The following is a 13425-nucleotide window of genomic DNA, read 5'->3' on the forward strand; positions in this document are numbered from 1 at the left end:
GTGGTGGTGGTGGCGGTGGTGGTGGTGGTGGTGGTGGTGGTAGAGAGGCACCAGCATGAGGAATAGGAGCAGAATGGCATGGATAGGATGGTGAGGCAATCACTAACAAAGAAACAAAACATAAAGTAGCAATACACAACTATAACACCTTATGAACAGCAGGCTCATTTACTTTTCTTGTCTCCAGTATGGTCAAAGAACTCTTAATTCTTATGGTTTGGCTTTAAAAAAAAAAACTTGGACAGTGAATTGTCTACATTCTCTTAGACATACCAATGGAGAGCCTGTTCATAACAAGTCATTTTGATTTAAGAAAAGTATTGGAAATTAAAAGGGAAAAAACTGGAAGAGGCAGAGCTTTGACTATCAGACTTTGAACATTTAGCTAACAGGTACATAAATAAAACATCATTAAAGCAAAATTTTTACTTAGTTTAATACCCAATGCAAATTTAAGAATGTTTTCAGCAACCTGTCACTCTCAGTCAAATCACAAAATGCAGAAGCTAATAAGAGATGGACTAAGTGCACAGACTACAGATTTTAGCAATCCTTGAAAGTTTCTACTGGTAGCATCTCAGGAATATAGGGAACTTTAAATCATGAACATTCCATTTCTGAGAAGGTACAGAATCTAAAAACAGGATAGATACAATATCTTATCCCTTTAGCTTTCTATACCTGTTACTATAGCTTAGAAATAATCAATATTTAAAAGTTTGTTTTTGACATAAGAAATTCAGATGTAATTATATTTAAATATTAATCCTCTGTGACGATAAAGGAAACAATGTGGTTACAACCTAGTAAAAACACATACCTGCATATATATATAACATGTAAATTTGTTAATTTTTTTTACAAAAGATGAATAATACAAACCCTTCAATTTTAAACTGAATCATTTTAGCCAGCTGAAACCTGAGTACAAAATTTCATCATTTTGTTATCTGCATTATCATTTTAACCCTAAGAAACATAGAAAGTTTAGTCTTATCATTCCATAAATGTTTAAAGTCAGAGTTTCAGCACACTGAGTTTAGCATAGGAACAATTCACACAACCTGAATTTGTTACTCTGATATTTTAGCAAGACATAATCCACATTGTTTCCATTTAGTGACCAGTACTAACAATATACTCATCTATATCTTTCGTACATTTACAGGCTAACAGTAATAGATCTGTGTCTTCAGGTAATCTAAAATTTGATAAACAACTGTTTAGGAGTGATGCAATTATCTCTTGATTGTGGTGGTGGTTACATAACTCTATGCGTTTGTCAAAGCTCACAGAACTGGGCACCAAAAAAATGAATTATTCTGTATCTAAATTAAACAGTAAATTTTTAAAGCTTCTTCAACTAGCTGTTTTGGAGTTTTGTCATATATTTAGAAATCTCTACTTTTACAGTTTTGGGAGAGGAATTTAATTTTCAGAATATCCCCAAATGTTCTAGACATACATTTTTTTAAAATAAAATGGCTCCCCCAACAAAGCTCTGCTCTTACTCCTTTTAAACTAGCACTGAAAATGTATCATACCATTTAAAAAAAAAAAAAAAAGGCAAATGGAGAAAGGCAATTAGCTGAAGACAGTAGCATGTGATTATGATCACTAGATAAAAACCAACTACTAGACATAGAAGTGGCTAAATACATTCTCATGTGCCTGAAAGAATCAAGAGTAGACACAATTTGGAGGTTACTTTGTCTGAATTCACCTTCCTTATAAATGCACAGTATTACAATAAACCCTCTAAGTAAAAGCTTTTACAATTTCAAGTTTCTAAAGAGATGCATGAGCATCTCATCCTCAGATTTAAGAAGAGCTCCACAGGCTTAACAGATACACTTCAAGGAATGGCTCAAGAATTACAGAAACGTCTTCTAAAATATTAGTAGAAATCAATGTAATGCATTCAGAATGCTTATTTCCCCCGTCCATGTAACTGTAGTCTGCTTCAGGACACTTCAGAAGAGAACGTAACTATAATAAGATACTGCTGCTTCTCTAGAAATCACAGAGCAGGGCCAAGGCCAAGGTGTGGTGAGATGCTCCAGTGCAAAATTTAAGGGGCTACCAAAACTAATACAAAGAAAACTATTATGAATACAACATGAAAATTCTCAATAAAGACAGGATCTAACCCTGTACTTACATGACCGCAAGAGTATATGCCTTACTCAACTCACCTTAAACCTGATCCACAGATCCTGTCTTTATTTAAAATTGATACTTTGTTCTCAAAGTTTTTTATAATCATCTTTATTTTTAAAAATGATGAATTAAAGTGTTATTATCTTGATTACTGTATTTTTTTTTTTTTTTTGGCATTCCATTAAATTTTGCATTCAGGGACAGTCATTGATCCCAGCCCTGGCAAAAGACTTGGGAACATTTACTGAAATCCAGAGTTTGAAGTTGACAGGATTTAATGCCTAAAAGGAGACTCATACTTAAAGGCAATCATCATATCTTGTTACCTTGCAGATTAGAAGTCACTTAAGGATGGAAGGGGCCTGCCAGAGAGACATATGAAGAACAAAGTGGGAAAAATCAGTTGTTTCATCAATAGGATTGACAAGAATGACAAAGAGCAACTAAAAAGCAGCCAGATCTAGTAAAGATCTATAGTTGAGATTCATTAAGTGACTGAGAGAACAAAAAGTAAATAAATGAAGGCAGTATGCATTTTTAGAAAAATCTGGCATTTAAATGGTAATCTTTCAATGATTCCACATAAATAAAACATTACAATGCTTGCTTCATCTGTCACTTGAATTTAAGCTCAGACAGCTGCTAAAAGCAGACAGCAAACACTTTCCCTTACAACTAGCATAAAGTAGTAAAAGTAGGGTCTACATTAACATTTCCAGTGAAAAATATATATCATCATCAACATTTATTGTATGTTTTTGTTCCAGGCACTGTGCTAGGCACTTTTGTGTTTTTTTAAGAAAAAGTCTCACTTTTGCCCAAGCTGGAGTGTAATGACATGATCTCAGCTCACTGCAACCTCCAACTCCCGAGTTCAAGTGATTCTCCTGCCTCAGCCTCCAGAGTAGCTGGGATTATAGGCATGTGCCACCATGCCTGGCTAATGTTTGTATTTTTAGTAGAGATGGGGTTTCCCCATGTTGGCCAGGCTGGTCTCGAACTTCTAACCTTAGGTGACCCACCCACCTCGGCCTTCCAAAGTGCTGGGATTACAGGCATGAGCCACCACGCCCTACCCTTTTATTTTTTTTTTTGAGACGGAGTCTCGCTCTGTCACCGCTCTGTCGCCCAGGCTGGAGTGCAGTGGCGCAATCTCCACTCACTGCAAGCTCCGCCCCCCGGGTTCACGCCATTCTCCTGCCTCAGCCTCCCATGTAGCTGGGGCTACAGGTGCCTGCCACTGCGCCCGGCTAATTTTTTGTATTTTTTAGTAGAGACAGGGTTTCACAGTGTTAGCCAGGATGGTCTCGATCTCCTGACCTTGTGATCTGCCCGTCTCGGCCTCCCAAAGTGCTAGGATTACAGGCGTGAGCCACCACGCCCGGCCCACTTTATCTTTTTATGAATAAAACAGATATAGCAAACAAATCAAATACGTTGCTTAATGAGTTATTTTAATGTGGATACTACCCATGTCTAGAAATACTTTTCCCTCCTACCATAACCAACCGTTGTTTTGACTTTAATAGTAATCACTTCCTTGGGGTCTTTTCAGAGTTTTGTCACTCAAATGTGCATCCTTGAACAGTTTTTTAGTTTTATCCATTAAAAAAATTGGATATTTCTTGACTGTATTAATCTATTGGTCCTTCCTCCATCCATTTCCTGACAAGTTCTGCTTTAAAGAACCTGGGCCCTTTGATCTGACAAGCTTCCCATAGTCTGGATTTTGCAGATTACATACTCATGCTGCAATCCAACATGTTATTCTGTATTTCCTGTCAATAGGCAGCTAGATCCAGGAAACTGAATCAGATTCAGGACTGATTCTTCTGGGACATCTATAGCTAAAGTTTGACTGACTTTGCAACCTTAGTAGCTACTGATGTTTAATGTTCATCCATTTAATAGGGACTGCAAAATTATTGTCACTTTTTAATTGGTTAGAATACTATTACAAAAAGATACTTACCCTCATCTATTTGTTTATTCAGTGGTATAGTTCATATAAGGAAGGCAGAATAAATGCTTGATTATTTCATGTTCCAGTTTTCAAGAAAATTTATTGATTTCCTATCATCCTCTTAAAGTAAGCAATTTTTAAAATATCACTAAGAACTTTTATATTCAACATACTTGGTATATTCCAATCTATTGCAATGATCATTGAGGCTCAAATTGTTCCATCTTTGGCCAGTGGGAATCTCTCTTTGTGATCGTTTCTGAGTCCTTTTGACATGATGCCTATACTCTGATAATGTTCCTTGCTATCTGGTATGACAGGATGTTCCAGGATCATCTTGAACATTTCCTGCCCAGACCTGGAGTCAGCCATTTCTCCACAGAGCCCAGTTTATTTTAAAAGTAATAAATGTTATTTTAAGACCACAAACTAGGTGCTAGGAATACTTATTGTTTTCAGGCCTTTCAGTGGACAGAGCAAGGAAACATTTACATATATTAAAAGATAAAATATCTCAAGTTCATACTGATACTTCTAATTCAAATTCAAGACTATAAAAGCTTTTAATTAGCCTCTATAACATCTGCATTACCTTTTTTCCCACACTAAGAATCCTGGTTCATTAGGACACAGGGGATAAAATTTGAATATCCCATAATTACTCATTTGCTTTAGCCCACATTACACAGTCTCAGAATAGCTTTCTAAGTATTAAAGAATCTGATGTGACTGACAGCATGAAAAAATGCTTTGCCCATAGTCTCTCAATTCTATCCTTTAAAAAAATAACTACATCTATACCCTCCAAACATAAGGTTATTACATAGTACAGTCTCAACTTCTCAGCCCTCACGTGTCTTACTTCTACGGGTAACTATGTATTTAATACTTATCATCACGTCTTATGTCTCTAATGTCTTTAATTGTTCTGCCTCTAATTGTTCTGCTACAGAATAACAGAACAATGTCTCTAATTGTTCTGGTAGCCTAAAACTCTGGTAACCTAAAACTCAAAGTTCATTCTCTAGTACACTGTTGTCCAATACAACTTTTTGTGATGGTAAAAATATTCTATATCTCTGCTGTCCAATATAGTAGCTACTAGCCACATGTGGCTTTTAGCACTTGGTACGTGGCTGATGCAACTACAGATTTACTTAACTGTAATTAACTTAGTTTCCACACATGGCTAGTGATTACCCTGCTTGACAGCACAGCTCTCACAGATTCATCAGGAAGGGTTCATGGGAATAATATTCTTGGGTTCTCACATGTTGCCCTTTGTGCTTGAAAATCAGTTTGAATGGATACAAAATTGTTGGTTCACATATTCCTTCCTTGGGTATCTTAAATGTTATTCCACTTTCTTCCAGCATACAACAATGCTGTCAAAGTTTGATGATTATCATTGTATTTCTCTTATATGCCATAAACTCTTAGATACTCAGGACTTTTTAAGTCTGACAATTTTATTAGAATATTCTGCTGTCCATCACTCTGGGTCAATATTCGCAGGTATTCAGGGTGCTGTTTCAAGTACGTACTTTTAAAACTTTTTAAACTTATGCTTTGACTCTGTGTCCCCACTCAAATCTCATCTTGAATTGTAAACTGAGCTGTAATCCCCAGGTGTTAAGGGAGAGGCCTGGTGGGAGGTGACTGGATCATGGGAGCGGTTTCCTCTATGCTGTTCTTGTGATAGTGAGTAAATTCTCATGAGATCTGATAGTTTCATAAATGGCAGTTTCTCCTGCTCTCTCTCTCTCTCTCTCCTGGTGCCTTGTGAAGAAGGTGTCTGCTTTCCCTTCGCTTTCCGCCATGATGACAAGTTTCCTGAGGCGGCCTCAGCCATGCAGAACTGTGAATCAATTAAACCTCTTTCCTTTATATGTTACCCAGTCTTAGGCATTTCTTTATAGCAGTGTGAAAACAACCTAATACAAAACTTCAGCAAAGTTTTCTAAATTATAGCTTTTAGTATTATTTTGTTCCTTTACTTTGGTTTTCTTTTTCAGGGACTTCTATCCGTGTTTGATCTTGTTTGCCTAACTTCAAATATGTCGCTTTTAAATCTTTATCTTCATTTTCTTTCAATTTTAGATTTCCCTCTTCTTACAAAAAAAAAAAAGGTTTACGGCCGGGTGTGGTGGCTCATGCCTATAATCCCAGCACTTTGGGAGGTTGAGGTGAGTGGATCACTTAAGCCTAGGAGTTCAAGACCAGCTTGGGCAACATGGCAAGATCCCGTCTCTACAAAAACACAGTAATTAGCCAAGTTTGGTGGAGTGTGCCTATAGTCCTAGGTACTAGGAGGCTGAGGCAGCAGGATTGCTTGAACCCTGAAGATCCAGGCTGCAGTGAGCCATGATCATGCCACTGCACTCTACCCTTGGTGACAGAGCAATACCCCGTCTCGAAAAAAAAAAAATTAAAGCCTACAGCACTCATTTCTCTTAAAGCATTATCTGCTCTACATACAGTGTGGGTATCCCTAATTTGAAAATCTGAAATTCAAACTGCTCCAAATTCCAAAACTTTTTGAGTGCCTACATAGTGCTCAAAGGAAATGCTCATTGGAGAATTTTGGAAATTCAGATTAGGGATGCTCAACAAGTATATTGCAAATATTTCCAAATCTAAAAAAATCCTAAGTCTAAAAAACTTCTAGTCCCAAGAATTTTGAATAAAGAATACTCAACCTGAATTTGCTCAAGCTCATTATAGTTTAGTCTCCATTACTAAAACGATCTTCTCCCATTTATAATTCCTTCCTGAGTTCTATTACCTCGGGTAAGTTTTTCTAATTCTGATTTATGTTATTCCTTAATGTTTTGTATTATTAAAATCTGTAGCTCATTTTGAACTAGTTTGTCACAGTTTTAGTTTGTTTAGTTCTGTTTAGTGTTTCACTTCTAACATGTTTTCATTGTCTGTAGGGACATTCTGCTTTTTATTCCTTAAGATATATTCGTGTAGCATTTGACCTTAATCTTTTTCTTTTGTTCTTTTCCCTGACCTGCTCTTTTCTCTATCCTGATAGACTCAGATTCCATTCTTTAGCAGTTTCTTCCCAGTGAGGAATACTATCCTAAAAGGGAGCTCTGGCAGGTCAATTTTGAAGAGTTAGAGGTTAAATTGTTTTAAGCCCTTTAAGTCCTTCTACTATGTGCCACATGCACTCATCTAGTATTTGAGAAACCAAATCCCTTCCCAGTTTTGGTTGCTGCTTCCAAATTGTCGGCCCCACTTTCCAGTAACTTCTTATTCACTGGAATTCTCAGGTACATAAGACAACATCCTCAATGCTTCTATGTAAGAAGAGGTCTGCTCCCTCACAGACCCTGATAGCACGCAGGTCTTGTGACTGGTGGTTTGTCCCTACCTGCTTAAATCCTGGGGTTCATGGGGATACCTCGTCACCTAGTTTTTTGTAGGTGTCATGGGTTTTGACTTCACTATTTCCATTTTTATTCTGAGACTCAGAAGAGCTAATGCTGTTGTTGCCACCACCTTCCTAAAAGTCTGCTGATAACTTAAAATTTTATTAACTCACTGAAAATCCACAACCACTTCATGAATTGGTACTATCAGTACCCCCAAGTCACAGATAAAAAGCTTCAACAATTTGTACAAAATTATACAATAAGTTGTAAAACCACAATTTTAACCCAGATCTTTTAAATTCCAGAGCCTGTATCTTTTATTATGATATTTACAGGACAATTATTCATTACAAAGGAACGTATTTTATAGAATTCCTGAAAAGTTTGCTATAAGGTGAGAAACATCATTATCTTAACTCTTATACGATAAAACTTAACTCAAGGTTTGAGAAACTAGTACAAGTCCCCTAATTCAGCAGGTAGCAAAATGAAAGGTATAAAATCTTACCTGCACGAAATTTGCAATAAACTTGAATCCCTGACTCTCAAATCTCATGGATTTGAGATTATGTTCAATGGCAGAACATAATTTATTAAGTAGGTTAAATAAATTTAATTCTGGAAATTAAAGTAATGGTATCTGATAACCAGAATAGCTGGATGTGCATGTTCATGAATAGGAAAAGAGGCTTCCAAAGTAAGCATCCGCCAATAACCTACCTGGCCTGCCATGTGTAGGTGGAGATACAAATAGAGGCTGTATAGCATTCTGTGAGGAAACTGAAGTAGTACTAACAGCTTGATTAGCTGCTGCACCATTAGATAAGACTGGAGCTGGAACATTATTGGCACAGGAAGCTGCAACTGCTGCCATATTTCCCATCACCTGTAAGTATGGAAGAAAGTTCAAAACTCTAAGTTTGGTTTCTCAAACAGTAGATTATCTGAACCTAAACTTCAGAAAACAGTAATTAGACAACTAAAACACTGAAAATCAATCTTTATGTAAACCTTATATAGCAAGGTTATTTCTTTCAGAAGATCTTAGGTCACTTGAGAGCTTTGATTTTTTAATTCATTTATTCCTAAAAAGGTAACACACTAATATGATTTGAAAATCAAGTATTAAATCGTATACAACGGAAAGTTTTCCTCCAAGCCCTGTCCTCCGTCTGCCTAGTTGCCTGCTCCCCAGTTAACCTCTGGGCTTCCTGCATATTATTCCAAAGATTTGTAACATATATATATTTTTTGAGACAGTGTCTCACTCCCAACGCCCAGGCTGGAGTGCGGTGGCATGATTTCATTCACTGTAGCCTCAACTTTCCAGGCTCAAGTGATTCTCCCACCTCAGCCTCCCGAGTAGCTTAGGACTACAGTCACGCACCACCACACGCAGCTAATTTTTTATATTTTTAGTAGAGATGGTTTTGTCATGTTGCTAAGGCTGGTATTTAACCCCTGGGCTCCAGCAATCTGCCTGCCTTAGCATCCCAAAGTGCTGGGATTACAGGCATGAGCCACTGCATCTGGCCTACACTTTTTTCTTTTTTAAAGAGAAAAGGTGCCTTGCATTTTTTATAACATTGTAAGACTATTTTTTTTTCTGCTTAGGCCACAGCTCCTTAACAGAATAAACTATTTTTCCACAGCACCCAGTACAGGGCTGTGCACAGAAAGATATTCAATAAATGGTAACAGAAGCTTCTTGAACATACTGTCCTCACTGGGAGTCTCCATTTTCTTACCACCTAACCACAGTGTGGCTGCTACCCACAGTGGTTCTCTGAAACTGTATTCAAAGTCACTAGTGGTCTCTATGGCAACAAATCTTAATAGACTTTTGTTAAGCGTTATGTTGCTTGACCTCTTGGCAGCAACTGACACCTGGCTGCTCCTTGAAACATTCTCTTCCTAGGGCTTCCATAATATTCCTCTCTCATGCTTTTCCTCCCTCCTTGGATGTTCCTTCTCTGCCCATTTTCTAAAATTTGATAATTCATGGGCTCTGTTCCAGATACTCTTCTCAACCTCTTCCTTTGCCCAGGATGATCTTGTTTACTCCTATGGTTTCAGCTACCTTTTTATAATGCTGACTCTCGATTCTACAGGAAAGCTTTAAAATTAAGTTTCAGTTAATGAGACAGAATTGACAGGTAATTTAGATTAACTCACTCTTTATATAAAAGAGGTTCACAGTAAACTATGAGTAATCTAAAGCCAGCACATAGAACAGTGTCTGGAACACAGTAGATGCTCAATAATTTGTTGAATTAATTTACTAATCACTGTGTCAGACACCGGAAGGTACAATAATACCTAAAGGAACGAAAGCAGTTGCTTTGAAGTATGATGAAGGTAAATGAAAAGAGAAAATTCATTTTTCTCTGTCCAGGCCATTGTAACTGCTTAATAACACTATGAAGATTACCTTCTGGGGGTAGTTGTACGAGGTAACTGTGTCCTGAGGAGACATAGAACATGATTTTCTGTCCTGAAGAGACTTTAATGAATACAAAAATATAGTTACATAAAAAAAAAAACCACATCAATAACTTTGTTTCAACTATATGAAAGTGTTCAGTCCTGAAATAATTCAAATTTGGAAGTGACTCCTAAGACAAAGCTCTAAAAGTTGTCACTGTAAAACGTGATGTAGGTGACTGTTTTGTTACGTATCTACAGAAATCCTCAGCACATCTAACTCAAGTCCTGATGTAGATACTAAAATGTAACTGATGATTGAAATCTAAACACCTTTTCAGTGATCTTTGCCTTAAAAGCTTCAAGTACCATAGGACCAACAATAGTTTTGCTTAAAAAAAAAAAAAAAGGCATTCTAGCTGAATATGTAGCTTGGTACAAGGGTAAACTGGTTATTCAGCTGCATTTTATCTAAGTGGGATTTAACAGATACTGTAAGATTCAAATATCATTCTCCTCTGGCTTAAGACCTTGTCTTTCTAAAAGTAAAAATGATTTTGAATGGCTTGGACTCATGAATGATAGACTGTCATGGCAGCAAGAACTCTAGCAGCAGAGATTGGTTACATTAGTAAGAGCACAGACAGAACAGGGAAAGGAAATCACAGGAAACAATGAGAAGTACCTTACTGTGAAAAGGTGAGCCCCACTTAACATGGACAATTCCAAAGTCTGTGTTCAAGTATAGCCAAAGCCCCTGCCAAAAAGCAAACATTTGCCCCAGCTCAGAAGTTCCCAAGTGAATACCAAATGCTTCTACAGAAACATTTATTTGAGTGTTAGACATGGAAATAAGAAGTATAAATAAATGTTCATGGGTTCTTAGAAGGCTGTGCCTGGAAATCTTTATTCAAAGAGCCCTGCGTTGGACAAAAACAAAGATAAATAGATGGGACTTAATTAAGCAAAAAAGCTTCTGCACAGCAAAAAGAAATAACCAGCAGAGTAAACAGACAGACAGCCCACAGAGTGGCAGAAAATCTTCGCAATCTAGCAATCTATACATTCGACAAAGGACTAATATCAAGAATCTACAAGAAACTCAAATCAGCAAGAAAAACACAATCCCATCAAAAAGTGAGCTAAGGACATAAATAGACAATTCTCAAAAGATACACAAATGGTCAACAAACATATGAAAAAGTGTTCAACATCACTAATTATCAGGGAAATGCAAATAAGAACCATTATGTGATACCGCCTCACTCCTGCAAGAATGGCCATAATAAAAAATATCAACAAATAGATGTTGGCATGGATGTGGTGAAAAGGGAACGTTTTTATACTGTTGGTGGGCATGTAAACTAGCACAACCGTGTACACTATTTTCCACTATGGAAAACAGTGTAGAGATTCCTTAAAGAACTAAAAGCAGAACTACCATTTGATCCAGCAATCCCACTCCTGGGTATGTACCCAGAGGAAAATAAGTCATTACACAAAAAAGATACTAGTACATATATGTTTATAGCAGCACAATTTGCAATTGCAAGAATATGGAACCAGCCCAAATGTCCATCAACCAACAAGTGAATAAAGAAAATGTGGTGTATATATACCACGGAATACTACTCAGCCATACAAAGAAACAAAATAATGGCATTTGAACCAACTAAATGGAATTAAAGACCATTATTCTAAGTGAAGTAACTCAGGAATGGAAAACCAAACACTGTATGTTCTCACTCATAAGTAGAAGGTAAGCTATGAGGACACAAAGGCATAAGAATGATACAATGGACTTTGGGGACTTGGGGGAAATGGTGGGAAGTGGGTGAGGGATAAAAGACTATACATTGGGTACAGTGGTACACTGCTCAAGTGATGGTGCGCTGAAATCTCAGAATTCACCACTAAAGAATTTAGTCATTGTAACCAACCACCACCTGTTCTCCAAAAAACCTATTGAAATTAAAAATTAAAAACAAGGTTTTTTTTTAAATGTATGCTGATAATTCTGAAGACATTTATCCTTTATTTTAGCAACAACAGAAATTTGCTATGGATTTGGTGATGGGGGCAGGGGGCTTGGAACATATGAAGAAATTGAAAGCTACTGGAGTAGTTTAAATTCAGAACAAAAAGGAACATGTGACAAGTGAAATTGAAGGAACAGAAAAAAAAGTATTATCATCCCTCATGGTAAGATTCTTACTTGCCTTTTCACTTGGATGGCTACTTCAAAAGGTGATATCAAAAGCACATGATATGAGAATAGTAATGGTGGCAGGAAATGGGGAAAAAAACTTTCTCTGGAAGGAGCAAAGTAAAGGAAGGAGAAAAAACAGAAAGAGAATTACGTATCAGAGTTTTCTTCTCCTTCCTAAGGTATATTGTCTAAACAGTAAAAACAAAAAATTAGTACACGAAGCTGCCACAGTTAAAATTAGTCATAATTAGAGAATTTAAGGTAGTTATTCAAGTTCTTCATAAATATTCCAGTTCTCCTGAATAGACGGTAGGATTGCCCTTCCCAGCTCCATCCAAAGTCAAGAATGACCATGTTACTTGGTCAATAAAATATGAACAGAACCGTTAGGAGTCAGTGTTCAATTTCTGTATCTTTTGCCCTGCTGCGATGATCATGATGGCATGTGCCCATCAGCCTGGGTCCCTGAGTGACTATGAAGAACAGTCACAGTCTGGCAGCCTGCTGCCAACTCGCATTGAACTATATAACATTAGCATGAACAACTTTTCCTGAGTTAAGTCACTGAGACTTTGGGGGTTGTTATTGCAGCATAACCTAGCTTGAGTAAAACAGAAATTGGTAACTAGAAGTAGGGTACAGCTATAACAAAATCCTAATTAAGAAGGAGATTATGAACATGCAGCTCTCAGGGTAAGCAATTTAGAAGACTGGATGTTAGTATTGTGCTTTGATTACTGTTGGCATGGTTTAAAGCAAGTTACTTTAAGACAGGTGTGTGTAGGACAGAATTAGTAGTTTGCAGGCAGGAATGAAAGGGAATAGATTCCTTGAATACAGGGACTCACAGGGTTGAAGGAATAACTGTTTCAACCCTAAACTATAAAATGTAGTATTGACGAATGGTTTCAATGACGACAAACAGTGAAAACTGGACCTCACAGCAAGAATCAACTCTTTGGTTAAAACCCGAGTGCATTAAGATGTCTCAAAGTTGAGTTCAACTAAGGATATAACACCTAGTAAGTCCTTGCACTTCAACAAAATGGCTTGTAGAAAAATGTCCAAAAGGCATGGCTCTTCCATCAGTGCCTGATGAACTCAAGCCACTTGCAATCAAATAGACAGAAATAAGGATAAAACCACAAAGAATTATAGCAAATCTTAGTAGTATATCTATAGAAAAAATAGTATGGCTATTGGTACATGAAACCAAAAGAAATCAAACAGAAGCAGAATAAATTAATCTTACAGTCAAAGAAATCACGAGTCAGAACTAAAACCAT

General features: G+C 37.0%; 1 protein-coding gene across 4 annotated transcripts in view; it reads right to left on the bottom strand.

Annotated features, from left to right (window-relative positions):
• Positions 1-13425, bottom strand: part of ALG13 (ALG13, UDP-N-acetylglucosaminyltransferase subunit) — an 83672-nt gene that overhangs the window by 18548 nt on the left and 51699 nt on the right. For 3 of the 4 annotated variants that reach the window (XM_011984486.1, XM_011984484.1, XM_011984485.1), the window contains exons 22-23: positions 9938-10009; positions 8227-8392 (exon numbers count right to left, since the gene is read on the bottom strand). In XM_011984486.1, the coding sequence (XP_011839876.1) occupies positions 8227-8392; positions 9938-10009 (238 nt within the window). Of the gene's footprint in view, positions 1-38; positions 103-8226; positions 8393-9937; positions 10010-13425 lie in introns of all 4 variants that reach the window. The other variant, XM_011984483.1, reaches the window with a different exon arrangement.

Source organism: Mandrillus leucophaeus, unplaced genomic scaffold, assembly GCF_000951045.1.
Source record: "Mandrillus leucophaeus isolate KB7577 unplaced genomic scaffold, Mleu.le_1.0 Scaffold269, whole genome shotgun sequence".
In the NCBI taxonomy this organism is placed as follows: Eukaryota; Metazoa; Chordata; class Mammalia; order Primates; family Cercopithecidae; genus Mandrillus; species Mandrillus leucophaeus.